The sequence below is a fragment of the Saccostrea echinata genome, unplaced genomic scaffold (genome assembly GCF_033153115.1).
Source record: "Saccostrea echinata isolate AGI-Se365-2 ecotype Australia unplaced genomic scaffold, CSIRO_AGI_Sech_v1 ptg000019l, whole genome shotgun sequence".
Lineage (NCBI taxonomy): Eukaryota > Metazoa > Mollusca > Bivalvia > Ostreida > Ostreidae > Saccostrea > Saccostrea echinata.
In genome coordinates this window covers 253,836-270,377 of record NW_026889768.1, presented here as the reverse complement: position 1 = coordinate 270,377, position 16,542 = coordinate 253,836, and the positions used below count along the sequence as shown (strand labels likewise).

The window sequence follows — 16,542 nt, the reverse complement described above, 5'->3', positions numbered from 1 at the left end:
ACTTAACGATCTTCCGAAAATGCACTATAATAAATACACTAGCATTATCTAAATTGGTATATAATGCTTTTATTTTGTCAAATCCAAAAAATGAATTCTTTAAAAATGTATCAAAACTTGTATTTAATTTCTTATGGAAGAAAAAAGATAGGATAAAGAGAAATACGCTAATTGGTAAAGTTAACCAAGGTGGAATAGGTATTGTTGATATAGAGAGTAAATTTACTGCAGCGAAGGCTTCTTGGATAAAACGAATACTAGATAAAAGAAGTATAATATATAAAATGTTGAATAATATTCTTAATCTTAGAAACCTATCAGTTAATGATATTGTTAAAACAAGTGTATGTAACTTTGAAAATACTGCTTTTTTTAAGATGCTAAGAATACCACTTTTTTATGGTGAAGTCCTTTCTGCTTTCAATAAATGTAAAAAAGTTAAACAAATTTGTGCTTTAAAGAGAGACCAATTTTTATCGGAATTCATTTGGAACAATAATCTGTTTCAGTATGATTCTAAACCTCTTTGTTTTGAAAACTGGATAAAAAGTGATATTCTATATATCAAAGATCTTTTTGATAATGATGGAAACTTCCTTAGTATTGAACACTTTTATAATATACTGGAAAAGAAAAACAATATACTCTGTGAATATATCATGATAAAGAAGGCACTCAGAGAATACAAAAACAATTTTGATTGTACATATGCAAAATTGATTAATATTAAAAACGAAGTGTCATTTTTATTTAGAGATAATAGTGTAAGAACTGTAGCAAACCTTAAATGTGATTTTTATTATTCAATTTTCAATTGGTAAACATAAAGTTTCAACGATCAGTTTATGAAAATATGTGGCAAAAGACTTTTGATCTTAGTTACAAATATGTCTGGAAAAATGTATATCTAGCTAAAATTAAGTATATGTATGAAAAAATGTTGCTGAATTCAATTATAAATTATTGAATTGCATATTGAACAATAATTTAAATGTAAGTAAATGGAACAAAGATGTAGAACCTTTTTGTGAATATTGTATGGTTGTTGAAGACACTGAACAACTCCTGCACAGGTGTAAACTTTGTGAAAATATTTGGAAAAAAATTAGTTTGTTTTTGGAAATCAATTTAAAAACAATTAGATTGAATAATCTATTGTCATTCATTTGTTTTACCATTTATAAATATAAAATGAAATGTAGATTTCAAAAAGAAAACATGTATATAGAAGTTTTTCGAAATAAGATAAAAAAAATTGTCTTTGTTTACAAAACGTGATTGTAAGGAAAGCACATGTAATTAATGATAATCTGTATCTAGAAGTAAGCAATTATTTGTGATTTTGATTTATAAATTTCTATGCAATGTATGTATTATGATTTTCTGTACACTGAATTATTTATGTACCATGTTTTAATAAAAGAGAGAGAGAAAAAAAACATATCAGGGGTTCTGTCCTGTACTTGAATACTAACCAAGAATTTCACTTGAAAGTTTTCTTTTTTTTTTGTACATAACAAGTGGTTTAAACCCATTTTTAAATCCTTGTTAACTTGTTCAGTTTCACCTTTTTTCTTATGAAAGAAAATGTGCAGAGTGGAATGAATTTCAAATACATACCTCCTGGATATGTACTGATATACAAATGGAATGTCTTGATAGCATTCTCAGCATCCAGGAATTTATTATTCCACTCAACTGTGAAAGGAAACCCTCCCTTCATGAAATCTTGATCTACAAAATTGCTTCCCAACATTTTCTCTCTCACCTGCAAAAGTAAATTATGCAGATTACATTTTTTCCCAAACCTTTAAAAATATTAAAGATTATGCATAGCCATTCATCAACTTTTCAAGGAATGAAGTTTCTATGATTATCCCCATGCAAGTTTTTTTTCCAACAGGGATCTGACAAAGATATTTCTACATTTTTTTCACATTTCTACCATCTTATTTCATGAATTCATAATTCATAATTGATTACCAATGCAGACAATACCTGACAAGGGCAGTTTAAATTGGGAAACTTAATTGTTCCATGAACAGTGAAATTGTTGTAAGACTTACTGCACTGCCCCTTATATTTGTCACTGCAGGTTTACGTGTAGCAATGGTAACTCCGTCAGATTTAAACACGGCATAAGTGTTTTCATCGTACCACACTTTTAGGAAGAATGAGTACTTGACCGTTTCCTTAAGGAAAATACCTGTAAAAAAATTAATTGTTTAATGTCCAAAGTCACTTCAATCACTGTAGAGAGAGGATTTTTTTTTTGTAATTTAGGAATATGTACCATTTTTAGTTTGAAAGATTTGTTTCATATTTCGTCCAGCATCATGCCATATTCTCTCTGTTGCCTGATTAAATATTCCTTCTGGGGAGGATTTCTCGGTATACCCCACACTCCACTGATACCTAAGTGAAAAAAAATCAGGATGATATTCTTAAAAAGGCACTTTGTATCACTCACAGATATATACTTTTATCACCACATTTGTATCTGTTTAAATTTTCCTTTATTTTTGTAACACAATCTACGTTACATACAGTCAAACCTTGTTATCTTGAACTCGATGGGACCGAGAAAAAAACTTCGAAATATCGGATAGAGATATCGAGGGTAAAATGCTTAAAGAATAAGTGGTTGGACTTCCAAATCACTTTGACATACCCATGTTATTCGAGATATTGGTGTTCGGGATATCGAAGTTCAACTGTAGTTGGTTAAAGATAATTCTTCCTGCTTTATTATGTAACTTGGTATCCTTCTTTGAGTCTACTGGTCTGAGTTTTACTTGACCTAGAATTTGTCTATAATTAGCTGCTTACCACTTTGGGGGATTTCCAAAGTTGTTGACAACAGCCCACTGCCCCTGTAACACTACATTAGACGGGGTGTAATCTACATCACTTGTGCCACTCCCAGCTACATCATATACTTGTAGTATGTTGTTTTGATCTGAAACAAACAATGTATCAGTAATGAATGAAAGACAAAAGTACATGTATGTGCTATAAATAAAAGAGTTGTCTCAAACAATGAACAGGAAAAAGGCTACACAAGTATTTATGACTTCAGATAGAATTTTATTGTTGAAGAATATGATTTAATCTAATTTCAAAAGCTATTTGAGTGATTTCTTACTATTTGATGATATATCCTGGCAAGCTGTTTGGGGAGGGTGACAGACTTTGTCTTGGGGGGCACAAACACAGTGCCCCTCACAAGTCACAGCCTCACACCGTCGAATCAAATATAGGTCACCCCCTGGGATCTTCTCAAACTGGGAGTGTATGATTGAACTGCTCAACCCTACCTGAAAATTATCAAATTAAAATATTTAATAAAGCCTTTATATTCCTTTTTTCAGTTTCAGGCAAAAAATATCACACAATTCAGGGGTTGAAATATACGGTAGCCTGACGCCCGAAGCTAGTCACTTTAAAACTCTGGCTAGTTAATTTAAATGTAACAATAGTCTGTCGCACTAGCAGAATGGAAAAAAATTCTCCTCTCTTTACTTTTGCTTTTCTATGTAGACTGGTTTCTTTTGACTGAGAACTACTTTAATTTGTTCAGTCACCAAAGCATTTGAAACTTTAGTAACTTGTTATATATGTTTTCATTTTGCATTTAAAAATTGGTGGGCTATTAGTTTGAGGTTTGGGCCAGTAATTTTTTACTGATCAGTAGCCCTGGGCTAGTGGGATTTCCAGGAAAATTTCAACCCCTGCAATTTTTATACCTACCAATTCATGCAGCTGTTTTCGAACTGTAAACTTGATCAAATAATAGTTCTCATTCATAGTATATTGTTTTTTTCTTTTCTATTTTTTTACTTGGTATCCTCAACAAGAAACACAGACTGGCTACTGTCCTCAATACATTTTAGTTGAATGTTTTTCTTGTGGTTTACACTTCTATTTAGTAGTGTATTACACATATTTTCATCAATAAATGTAATCTTTCACTGAATTGAAGTTAAATGCAGTAAATTATTTATTACGTCTTTCTCTTTACTACGTAATGCTCTCACTGACTGAGATTATCTGTCTGTTTTTTCCTTACCAGTTCCTCAGTAAATCCTAATGTAATATAACAGAAAGATATTCAGTTTGTAAGATGGTTTTTGCCATTCTCACCAGGGCAAAGCTGCTCTAAATCTAAACTTTGCTAAAAGATGCTTTGTTTAAAAATATTTCAAAAGATAAATGAAAGAAAAAGAGAGCAAGCTCACATACCCCACGCTCCCCCAAAACTCGACAATGCAACACGTAATGAATGGCACAGTGCATTTTAAAAACACAAGTATAATTCAAAACGGGACACAACTTGCAAAAAATCATCAAAACTTCTTGCATACAAGGACATTCAAATCTTTGTATGTTACAAATTTAATTGGGCTGAAGCTTCTAGATAAATAATGGAATCAAAATTTCTTGGTAATATACAAATCTATACATTATGTCTGAAATACCTACAAAGTTTCAGGACATTCAGTGCAGGAGTTATGCTGACAAACTGTTATTTAAATTCCTCAGTGATTTTGATTTGTAAATGAGTGCAAGTCCATGTCCAACACATGACAATTTACACATTTAAATAATTGATGGAAACAAAATTATGATGTAGTCCTATGAATTTGTTTATATACTGTACATATGAAATTATTTAGGGCAAAGCACCAATGGGGGGGGGGGGGGGGGGTGAGAACTATCCAAGATTGTTTGTGTGTGTGTGTGTTAAATCATTAATATTTTGATCTCAAAATCAATAGGAGTCTTTTAAGGTCATAAAATATTTCACAAAAAATTTCATTACAAAAGCTGATTCCAGTGGATTTTCATACTACTGTACCTAGCTGATAAGTTCCTTCAATATTAGGCAAAACTCTTAAGGCAAAAATAATGGAATCGGAATTTCCTGGTAATATGCACATCTACACACTGTGTACTAAATATCTGCAAAGTTTAACCAAATTCTGTGCAGCAGTTTTAGAGGCGTTGCACTAACAAACTGTTCATCTCTATAATATTATTCAAGATATGGCCAAAAACCTAAGTTGAAAAGTGCCGAAATTCCCAGAAAAATAATGGAATCGGAATTTCCTGGTAATATGCACATCTTCCCATTGTGTCCTAAATATTTGCAAAGTTTGCTAAATATCTGCAAAGTTTGACGAAATTCTGTGCAGTGGTTTAAGAGGAGTTAAATATCTGCAAAGTTTGACGAAATTCTGTGCAGCGGTTTTAGAGGCGTTGCGCTGACAAACTGTTCATCTCTATATTCAAGATATGGCCAAAAACCTAAGTTGAAAAGTGCTGAAATTCCCAGAAAAATAAAGGAATTGGAATTTCCTGGTAATATGCACATCTTCACATTGTGTGCTAAATATCTGCAAAGTTTGATGACATTCTGTGCAGCGGTTTAAGAGGAGTTGCGCTGACAAACTGTTCATCTCTATATTCAAGATACGGCCAAAAATCTAAGTTGGAAAGTGCCGAAATTCCCAGAAAAATAAAGGAATCGGAATTTCCTGGTAATATGCACATTTACACATTGTGTCCTAAATATCTGCAAAGTTTGCTAAACATCTGCAAAGTTTGACGAAATTCTGTGCAGCGGTTTAAGAGGAGTTGCGCTGACAAACTGTTCATCTCTACATTCAAGATATGGCCAAAAATCTAAGTTGAAAAGTGCTGAAATTCCCAGAAAAAATAAAGGAATAGGAATTCCCGGTAATATGCATATCTGCACATTGTGTGCTAAATATCTGCAAAGTTTGACGAAATTCTGTGCAGCGGTTTATGAGGAGTTGCGCTGACAATCTGTTCATCTCTATATTCAAGATATGGCCAAAAATCTAAGTTGAAAAGTGCCGAGATTCCCAGAAAAAATAAAGGAATCGGAATTTCCTGGTAATATGCACATCTACACATTGTGTGCTAAATATTTGCAAAGTTTGACGAAATTCTGTGCAGCGGTTTATGAGGAGTTGCACTGACAAAAAAAACAGGACTGACAGACTGACTGACGGACAGGTCAAAAACATTATACCTCACGCAACTTGTTGCGTGGGGTATAAAAATGCACTATAAAAGTGGATTTCTTTTTCACAAGGTAAAATTTTGCTATTTCCATGGGGATTAATTTTGCAGAATTTAAAGACTTTATATTGCCAAACACACATAAAATCTGTAATAAGGTATATCACTTTGAAACAGCATGGTGATAAATTTCTTGAGATTCAAAATTAGCAAAAATTTAACCCATGCAAATATTTCCACATTTTGAGTAAAACTATTCCTAGAGCAGGCCTGCCCTAATGGTAGTTTAAAAACATGGAGATATACCCTGAGAACCATGCACAATTTTTGTGTGGACATTAAAAATGTACACTTTGAATGCACAGAACAGTAGCTTTCTGGTCATCCATCCCAATCTTTGTTAGACCAGTGAGCTGCAGATCTGTAGCTGACCACTTTAAATTAAACTAACCTTATTTACTGCCCACATGCTGATATAAAAGTATTTCTGACTGGCATCATAACTACTGGTTTTTACTTTAGAAGTCTGTACGATTCCCTCATCATACTTATCCTCCCCTGAATTCACATATTCAACTCTTACTGGCTGACCTGGCTCCTGCAAAACAAGCTTTTCTCTTAAGGATTGCTTCAAATGTAAAAGCACAATTATCAAGGGAATATGGTTGGAATAGCTGAATCATTTTAATAAATGGACTGCTTCTTGATTACTTATGAATACTTGTACATATACTAAATGTCTTAAACAATTGGAAAAAATATTCTTTTAAAATCATTTAATATTAAAATTATGCATGTGTGTAACTGTCAATCCATTTTCTCCTGACACTGTTTATAAATTATTTCTGTTGCATTAAAAAAATTCAAAACCCCTTCCAGAAACACAATACATTGTATACTTGATAATATATCATGGATTTGAACAGAAAATTCCTACCTCATTCATATCATTGCCCATGAAGACTGATCCTACATTGATGTAGTAATAGGAAATCTTGGAGTGAAGGTCAGCAAAGCCTAGCCAGGCCAGATTGACTGCTGTCTTCTCCCATGTCATCCAGCCATCACTGTGTCTGGTCAAGTTGGCAGCATGGTCAGTTTCAACAGCAAACATTCCTGTTAAATCCAGGACAATGAATTTCTCTTTCATACATGATCATTACAATTCAAATTTTTTAACAGAGTTTCACATGAGTCAAGTGAAAATGATATCAAAAAATTTACATATTACAGACATCCTACCTCTGGATGGAGGGGTGGTGTCCACCATCAAACCACTAGTGGTAGCAGAGCTGCAGATCTGAGCTCCATTACAGGATATCAGAGTTACATAATAAGTCACACCATCATGTAACTTCATACCAGTTAGGATAAAGTCTCTTGCTATTCCATTCACCTGCATAAAAAAAATGAGCATCAAATCATCAAATCCATTACATTATTCCAGCATATTACTCAATCTCTTCATTTAATTTTATATCTTTCCTACAAACACCAGAAGCTGTTTGTATATGACAATCCAGCTTTGAACCTAAAAATGAGTGAATAATATTGACAACAATAACTTTTAAATTCACCTTAGTGGATGCCAGATCAAACTCTCCCCCAATGTGAGATTTTACAGAGAGATATTGTCTCTCTATGTGGGATTCTGGGTCATTCACTGACCACTCCACCTTCATCAGTGTCCTGTAGAACTGTGTATCTGACACGAGGCTAAAGTCTGAGGCAAACCTTGGACCCATGGAAATGACTGGAGCTGTGGTGTCCACCAAGAAACCATTTGATGTTGAGTCAGTAAATAAACCTGATGAAGAATTACAATGTATTTTGATTCAAAAATACTGAATAACACTTATCTTTTAATTTTCTGTGTTTGAAAACATCTCACAATATGTTGTAAATGTAAGCACAAGAAATAAATTCATCCCAATATTTATACACTGTACAATCTCTTCTGAAAAAAAGCTTTTTGTTACTTACATATTTTCTACAGTTGCACAATTCACTTTCACATTTTAAACAGTAAAACTATTCTGGTAGATTTGAACAAATTAAGACTTACCAGCTTTGTTATATGCTCTGACTGTAACATAAACACGCTTGCCAATAGGGAGTTCTGGTGACAAATTAAAAACTACCCCAGTTGTAGCCAAGTGGACGTCTTTTTCTGGGAGGATATCATTTCCTCCAGGGGTGGTCCCTGCCCACCACACATAATGGTCAAGTCCAGACTGGGGGTCAACAAAGCCATGCCATTTAGCTCCTATGTAAGTTCTGCAAAACATTCTCGTTGTTATATGATTTATATGATTATGTTGAGAAATAATGAATGTAAAGTTGAAACCGTTTTATTCCACACATCTACAGTAGTACAAAAAGAAAAACATTTCAGGCCTTATCAAGTGAAAAAAATGAATGTTGACCATTACCTGATGGACTGATACTCGGTGTCCTGATCTCTTGTTCCGTCCATCACTAGCCCCATACTGGGAGGGCTATTGTCCATCATCACTCCATCGGTCATCACAGTGGTACAGAGTTCTGCAGTATTACAAGCTGTCAGAGATGTATAATAGATCAAACCAGCTCCAAAGTGGACATGATCCAGTTTGAAGGAATTCACAATCCCTAAAGCTTGTCTGCCAATGACGTCACTACAAGCAGGACAGGTTCCTACACTGACGTAATACTCCTTAATGGCTGAATGAGGATCGTGGAATCCCTCCCAGTAAACATTTAAAGATGACATGTCTGTCTGGAAGTCAATGTCGGAATGATTAGACCCTGGGACTCCATCATAAATGTGGCCAGCCACAGGAGGTGAAAGGTCAACACTATAGGCCCAGGATGTAGCTGATGACATTAGGCCTGCCTTGTTGATTGCCTGCAAAAAAAGTCTTATATGATATTTCAAGACACATCTTTTTAATATTGTCAATGTGTATTCTTCTTCATAGGTGGTAGTTCATGAGAGTATGAACTTTTCTTAATTAAATTGTTAAAAAGGAATCTTAAAGGAGAGACATTACTAATGTACAGTAAAAACGCTTATAACGAAGTGCCAGGGACGGACAATTTTGCTTTGTTATGAGCTGATTTGGTATATCCGTTAAGTTCAGACTGTATTTTTATGAATAAATTATGAAAATAATTTGGCTGTAAGCATCATTTTATTATATTAAGCATGTTTGCTATAGTATTTTACTGTAAATATTTTGTACATGTATTTGAACTCTTCTCCTCCCTTAAATATATTACAAAGAAGGATCAAGTACAATCCTTTTTGTTAAATAAATTCTTAAAATCATGACATAACATCACTCAACTTATCCTCCCTCTAAATGGAAAATAACAAAGATGTCACATTAATTACTTTAACTTAGAAGCAAATTTTCAAAATATTCCAAGGTAATATGGGGAAAAAATAATCCTTTCTCTTCAATTTTTTTGTGCATTTGAATGATCAAGTTTATTATCTAGAAAGCAAATATACATGTAAGTAAGGTCTTTCATTTTGAAATGTTCATGAATGATATAAAAATTTAAGAATTCTAAAACAGACATATTTTCATGAAGCACTTATGCAGAAGACATGTCTTCGTTCAAAAATGAGGGACATTTGTTAAATATTGACATTTGCTATGTTTTTCTACTAAGCTAACTGTGAAATTGATTTGAATGTCATTTTCGTGTATACTCATGCATAGAAATATACACGGAGAAACTAGCATAAAAGTGACATCACAATGAACTACAGAGACGTTAATAAAAATATGACGATATAGGGCAGCAAGAAATTCAAATATTGAGTATATTTTTGGTGCTTTTGAACATGTAAATTTACACACCAATAACTCACACAAAACTTAAAAACATTCCTTAATTAAAACTACTTCTTCATTGCATAAAAATAAATTGGCAAAAAACATTTCTATTGTTTAATGATAAAAAGAAACTGATACCTTGACGGTGATGTAGTAAGCATGGCCCTCTTTCAGATCCAGTGGATTTAGTGGACTGTTTTCTCCGCACTCTGATTCTTCTCTGGTGAAATCCATGACATCATCATACCCTGGCTCAGAACCTATTGCCCACATATAATGATCTATTGTGCTCTCAGGATCAACAAAGACCTTCTTCCAGCTACAACACAAATCATTTATCACTTCTCTTGTAATTCTATTATTAACGATAAAAAAATTCTTCAATGTTTTCCTTACCAAGCTTCTATTTCAGAATTGGAAACAAAGTGCCTTCCAGTTATTGTGATGGCAGCATCAGATTTTTGTGGAGTGGAAGTATCTACGACGACAGGGTCAGAGGTCACTGTTGTCACTCTTCCTGCGTAGTCCATGGCTGCAAATGATCTTTAATTTGCAATTAAGCTGCATTCTTAAGGCAAATTGTTTATATGTTAAACCTAGTGTACTTCAAAAATATTCTAGATGTCAATGTTCCTGAAGTGTAAAAAGAGTCTTTCCACAACATACATGTACATGTACACTAAGACAAAAGAGTGATGCAGATGACCTAAAAAGGTTTGATTTCTTGTGTTGCAACCACTAGGATTTTTTATTGATAAAATTTGACAAATCTAGAAAGAAATCTTTGTGTGTGTTTGTGTTTCTAATTTCTTTTTTAAGTGACCACAAAATTTAACTAACTAGATGTAAGCTTACTCTAACTTCTAAAGTATATTATGAAAACCAAACATATATTTTTGTTTTGCCCCATTAGTACCTAAAGAATTACATGTACTGCAAACAAGCTCTTTAATAAATATTTATTGAATTCCTATTTATATATTAAAGGTATTGCATGCATGTACCTTTGACAGTGGCATAATAGGTATGGCCAGACTGTAAGTAGAGGCCATGTAGAACTGCATGATTCACCACCCCAACACTGTGGAAAGCCACCACATCATTCCCTCCTATTGTGGTACCTGTAAACAATAATTATTATAAATATGTAAATGCCTAAAACTAATTGACTGTACAACGAGTTTATGTATAGAAAATTAACTTTTCATCAGTGTAGAATCATCATGAAATATAATTGGTACCTATGCCGAGTTGGTAATCTTGAATGCCTGTTGAGTGTGATATTGCACTTATTTCCTCTACGTCTTCAAATGTCTGCCAGTTGATGTACATATCTGTGGTAGAAGTCTAAAACACAAAGAGTACTCTAAGCATATGCTAACACACAACTGCACATGGAATCAAGAAATTACTTGTAAGTCTCATTTAAAGAATTTCAATCCATCATCAATGATATCCATTACAAATGTTTATAATATACTATAGATTAAAATGATCTTTATTTGCCTACTTGAAATTTAAAACTAACCTGGTACCGCATCCCTGGGATATTTCCTATCCACACCTTACCAGGTGTTGGAGGAGTAAGATCCACCACTACACCATCACTACAGGTGTTTAACTCTGGCAGGACTTGGGTCCATTCCTCAAATTTTATCTCTGTATACACTGTGTGTATACAAATTATGTATCTCTGACCATGTACCAATTCACCAGGGTTGAATTTAAAGTTGACAAATTCTCTCCCTAAAATTAACAGATATGTTCTGTTTCAGTAACATTTTTGTTTAAATCTAATTCATGTACCACTCTTTACCTCTTTTCCTTTTTTTGGTGTGACACCGGTAGCCACTGTCATTCTCTTTTCTCTTTAAATTCTCTCTTGGATTTCTCTTTCTCTCTCTCAAACACACATGCATTTCAAAATTAACAATGTTAAAAGTATGGAAACACAAATATTCAACTTTCTTGCTTCAATAATTTTTTTTTCTGAACTACTTTTATAATAAAAATTACCATCTACTGTGCTACATTTTATGGCATCTGGGTGGCTACAAGGATCAGAGAGAGTCAATGCATTAGTCTGCTGATAGTATGTGGTGGCATCTACTGTTCTGGCATTTAGTACTGCCACCACATAGGACCTGTATCGGAGCTGTGGCCACACTGCAGACAGGTAGTTCATGTTGGGTGTATAATCCTTGTCGGCCACTGGCCAGCGAGCATTCTTCTCAAGGAAAATGGCTTGTCCATATCCATCTGAATCGATAATATTGCACAGTTTATAACTGCTGAAAGTCATTCAAGAAACATTCAAAATAATTAAAAATGTTTACAGGCACACCTATTGATGATTGTAGATATCTGTAAAACCTTTTAATATGCCCAATAAATTCTATATTTTTCATAAAATTGACAAAAATCTCCTACCTCTGTCTGCCTCTGGTTGACCTACAGCATCCAGTACATGTTTTGGCTTGATCAGTATTGGATCAAAAGCTTCACAATCCTTAATGTCCGCTGAGACAGAGGAGAAGAGCTTAGCCTTGTTATACCCACGGACTGCAAATCGACGACATTTAGAGAAGTCAAACTGCCCCTCCAGCTCAACCTCAAACTGCATCTGTGACAACATAACATAAATTACAAATCCAATTTCACTGGTGTTTATGCTTCATTGGCTGCATTTTTTATAGATAAACAAGATGTGCACATGTAGAATACCCTGTAACATCAACTTATTTATCAGTAGCCTATATCATTTAAAAAAAAATCATTGTACTCAGAACATGCTCTTGCAAACCAAATCAGTTGGGAGACAAAAACAAGATAATTATGCAGATGATGACGGAATATTACTTATAAGTACATTAAATAGGGGAAGTAGACTATGGATATGCTGAAGTCATCCCATTTGTTATATTCATGTAGTTCAAGTGTTAGTTGAAGCCATCTGTATCACAAGACACCATTCTATTATTTTTTCAGTAATTCTATAACCATGATTTTATGGACATACGCAACGTAGTTTGAACTTTATTGTCTTTTTCCCTGGAGTTGAAGAGTTCCAACACTTGAAGGAACGGTGTGCTACATTTTAATGTCTATATATGCTGTTGTACACTTCTTCTAAAACAAGTTTGGATGAACAAAACACCTAGAATATATGTTTAGTAATTTTTGTATATTTTTCTTTAAATTACACAAGAATTTTCATCAATTGATATCTTTTCAAGACCCTTGGTAATACATGCTAATTTTTTGTCTTCGAACATCTGATGGCACTATAATCTTATATTAAGAACATCTTGAAAAATTATCAGTAGGTAAGGTACGTTGAGTATATCCTTAATGGGTACATGAAAATCCTATCCAGGGTTATTTGGAAAGCCTACCCCTTTCCCCGCTTGTGTCACTGTAATCCCTGTGACTTCTGACCATACAGTATGAGTCCTTCCCACGTGTGAGTTGTCAGTGATGGCCCATTCATATTTATCGATTACATCATATTTATCTACCTGATCTTGTACATCTGGGTCATAAAATCTATCCATGTTGACAATTATCTAAAAAAATGCAGAACTTAGATAAAGATTGAAAAGTCAACTGCAACTCGACATTGGAATACTTACTGTTCTCTAAAAAAAAATGAAATGGGAGGATGAAACTCTGCCATTCAGTAATCTGAAAGGTCCGGAAAAGTGACTGAATGGTAGAGCTCTGCCATTCAGTTACCTTTCAGTAAACTTTCAGTTAACTTGTAGGAGGGAAAAGCTCTTTTTCAAAAACTTTTTAAGCCTTAAAATGATTGATAGTATTTTTTTCATTTTTTGTCTTAAATTTTCTGATAATTTTTTTTTACATGAGTACTTGTGTTACAGTAATTCAAATGTCAATAAATACTTTCTCAAACAAATTTTATTTGATTTCCATTAACTGCAAGAAGTAGACCTTTTCCTTGAGTCCAGCACTTTGAGTGGTATTCTGGTGTTCCACAGTTATCTTCCCTTTATTAGGAGGATTAGCCAGTATCATGACTCCATCACTGTACAGTGGATCATAACATGTGGTTATGGCACACAGTTTGACAGCCATTCTGTATGTTCTTCCAGGTTTAAGATCCAAGTTTGTCACTTTGGCTTCATTATGCTTGCGGATATGTTCGTATTCCCTTAAAGTGTTCCACAAATCTCGAAAGAAAATAAATTGCATATTGATATTATAGAAATTAAATTTTCTCACATTATTTCATAATTTTTTTTATTCATTTACAAGTCATCACAAAATGGGAACAAAATTTTCTTCGTGTTCTAAATTTTGTCACAGATCACACCTCAATAGTGTCTATCAGAAAGGAGTAATTTTTACTAAAAGACGGAAATTTATATAAACATTGCTGATGCTTACTGCCAAGTAACATTTCCTCAATAGCAAAATGAGCATCAGGAGTATAGAATTCCATGTCTGTGGGAACCTGCCAGTAGGCCTGTAGTGTGTTTGTAGATGCCTGGAAGTCAGTGTCATTCTCGCACCTCTTCCTGTTGTCCTAAAATGAGGTCAGAAGTAGGCTGAGAGATTCAGTTTGGAAACTCATTAAAGATTGTTTATTCTGAATGATCAGAACTACCTATAGCATAGCTGATTAGCTGAAAGAAATACAAGTAGCAATAGCTGAAGTCACTGTGCTTACCTCATAATGGTGTTTGAAGAGAGTACCATTGTCAACTGAAACATAAATAAAATGTGAAAATACATATAACTAAAATGTGGAAATACATATAACAAAATTATTGGAGGGTTGGGGGGATGTAGCATCCTCTTAATATATAAATATCGAGATCATCTGCCATTCTTTACACTATATACCAGTTTTGGAGAAAAAAAATTGTCAAAATTAGATTAAAATGGATAAAAATGTTAATCATGACCAATAAAGAATGTGGTGGTTTGAACCTGTCATAATACAGAGCTCTCCATCATTGATGTCTATCCCTGATAACACAGCACCCTCCTGTACTACTGTGACCCCATCAGAGGTCACAGTCACACTGCCTGACAAGGTCACAGCTGTTATTGTCACATAGTAGGTCTGTAACCAAAAGAGATGAGATTTACATTTTGTTTCTTTTACTTTTGTACGTACATATATGAAAGTATTACTCTAGAAATTTAAGTTTTAGCAACATGTTACTTTTGACAACTACATTGTGTCAGTAGTTGTTACACTTTCATCTGAAGATTAAAGCATATGAACCATAATTAAGTTTTCTGTTTCATTCATAAACTGAAGATTAAACACCACCACTGTATTAATTCATACAAATATGAAATCATGACAGTGACATACAAATATCTATAATGTTTTTAAAAGTAATTTTTTTTATAAACAATAAATGTCTAAAATTGTATTCAAACATGCACAAAAAATTAATCTACAGATATTTAAATTCATTTTCTGCATTTAATCACACTGCATAAATAACAAATCATATACCTTGAAATTTTGTAGACTTAGACCAGTAGCAGAATAAGAATCCATAGATCCAACATCTAAAGAAGGCACAACATCTGCACCACCTGGGGTGGTACCTGCCTGGAATTTGTATGTAACATTCAGGTGGGGGTGAGAGAAGCCCTCCCAGTGGGCTGTCAGGCTGCCTTTTGTTGTCATAAAATCTACATCCTCTATGTCCTGTTAATGTTTAGAATGACATCATATTTTTTTTCATATCAACTGAAGTTTCAACATTAATTTGCAAAGTTAAAATCTTTCAAAAATACAGTAAAACATGTTTATTATGAAGTGCCAGGGACAGATGATTTTCATTCGTAATAAACCTAATTCATTATATCCGTTTGTATTACAATACAGTTTAAAGTCGCGGGGAATGAAAACCACTTCGCTGTAAGCGTCAGTTAATTATAAGTGTGTTCGCTATAAGCGTGTTTTACTGTACATTGGCTGGTACATGTATTGTATATAAAACATTACTTACGGTGAAAGGCATTTGACCTAGGTTCTGAAAATTGATTAAAATTGAAAAGGTCTGAGAATAAATTTGAAACTGACACACAAAATAATCAGAAGGTACAATTGTACTAGTAACAATGGCTAAAAAAAATGATATGTGGTAAAAAATGATAAATATAAGGGAGCTATTGATTAAAAAAATACCAAACAAAATTATCAAAACCTGATAAGAGAATAAAAAAATATGAGCAAATTAAAGCATCTTTATCACAAAAGTCTTATAGACCTAGGCCTATATCTTTTAATTTTTCAAATCAAGAAACTTACAGATGCTTGAATATCAAACACCACTCCCTTGGTAGCCAGTTGTACATCATGAATGTATGGATCAGAAACGGCATATGTTGAGAGACCACCAGAGTTCTCTGCCTTGATAGTGACGTAATACGTCTGATGTCCATGAAGTCTCCACTCTGTGTCTGATACAGCAATGGCTGTACAGGTTGGAGGGTTCCCCACCACACAGGATCCACCACTCTGTAGTGGAATGTATGACTGCACATCTGTTTGTCTTGGCAAGTGTCCTGTTCATTATAAAGTACTTGTTTGTCTAAGTTAATAACACATTAAGACTTATAAAAAAATAAATCAAGATATTTTAAAAAATAATTGTTCAATTTAAATTAAAAAAAAAAA

At 33.6% G+C, this 16,542-nt stretch overlaps 1 protein-coding gene across 1 annotated transcript in view; it reads right to left on the bottom strand.

The window, feature by feature from the left end:
* The window catches only part of LOC133189645 (uncharacterized), a 62,186-nt gene that overhangs the window by 13,870 nt on the left and 31,774 nt on the right, over nt 1-16,542 (bottom strand). Inside the window, exons 19-44 of the mRNA XM_061325047.1 lie at nt 16,174-16,430; nt 15,872-15,895; nt 15,370-15,567; nt 14,829-14,964; nt 14,566-14,600; nt 14,283-14,421; nt 13,827-14,065; nt 13,271-13,441; nt 12,306-12,498; nt 11,892-12,134; nt 11,404-11,621; nt 11,117-11,222; nt 10,880-10,996; nt 10,272-10,407; nt 10,014-10,194; nt 8,481-8,935; nt 8,114-8,325; nt 7,626-7,855; nt 7,291-7,444; nt 6,986-7,164; nt 6,500-6,646; nt 3,146-3,317; nt 2,830-2,959; nt 2,294-2,415; nt 2,067-2,206; nt 1,621-1,768 (exon numbers count right to left, since the gene is read on the bottom strand). Coding sequence (XP_061181031.1) covers nt 1,621-1,768; nt 2,067-2,206; nt 2,294-2,415; nt 2,830-2,959; nt 3,146-3,317; nt 6,500-6,646; nt 6,986-7,164; nt 7,291-7,444; nt 7,626-7,855; nt 8,114-8,325; nt 8,481-8,935; nt 10,014-10,194; nt 10,272-10,407; nt 10,880-10,996; nt 11,117-11,222; nt 11,404-11,621; nt 11,892-12,134; nt 12,306-12,498; nt 13,271-13,441; nt 13,827-14,065; nt 14,283-14,421; nt 14,566-14,600; nt 14,829-14,964; nt 15,370-15,567; nt 15,872-15,895; nt 16,174-16,430 — 4,482 coding nt within the window. The remainder of the gene's footprint in view (nt 1-1,620; nt 1,769-2,066; nt 2,207-2,293; nt 2,416-2,829; nt 2,960-3,145; nt 3,318-6,499; nt 6,647-6,985; nt 7,165-7,290; nt 7,445-7,625; nt 7,856-8,113; nt 8,326-8,480; nt 8,936-10,013; nt 10,195-10,271; nt 10,408-10,879; nt 10,997-11,116; nt 11,223-11,403; nt 11,622-11,891; nt 12,135-12,305; nt 12,499-13,270; nt 13,442-13,826; nt 14,066-14,282; nt 14,422-14,565; nt 14,601-14,828; nt 14,965-15,369; nt 15,568-15,871; nt 15,896-16,173; nt 16,431-16,542) is intronic.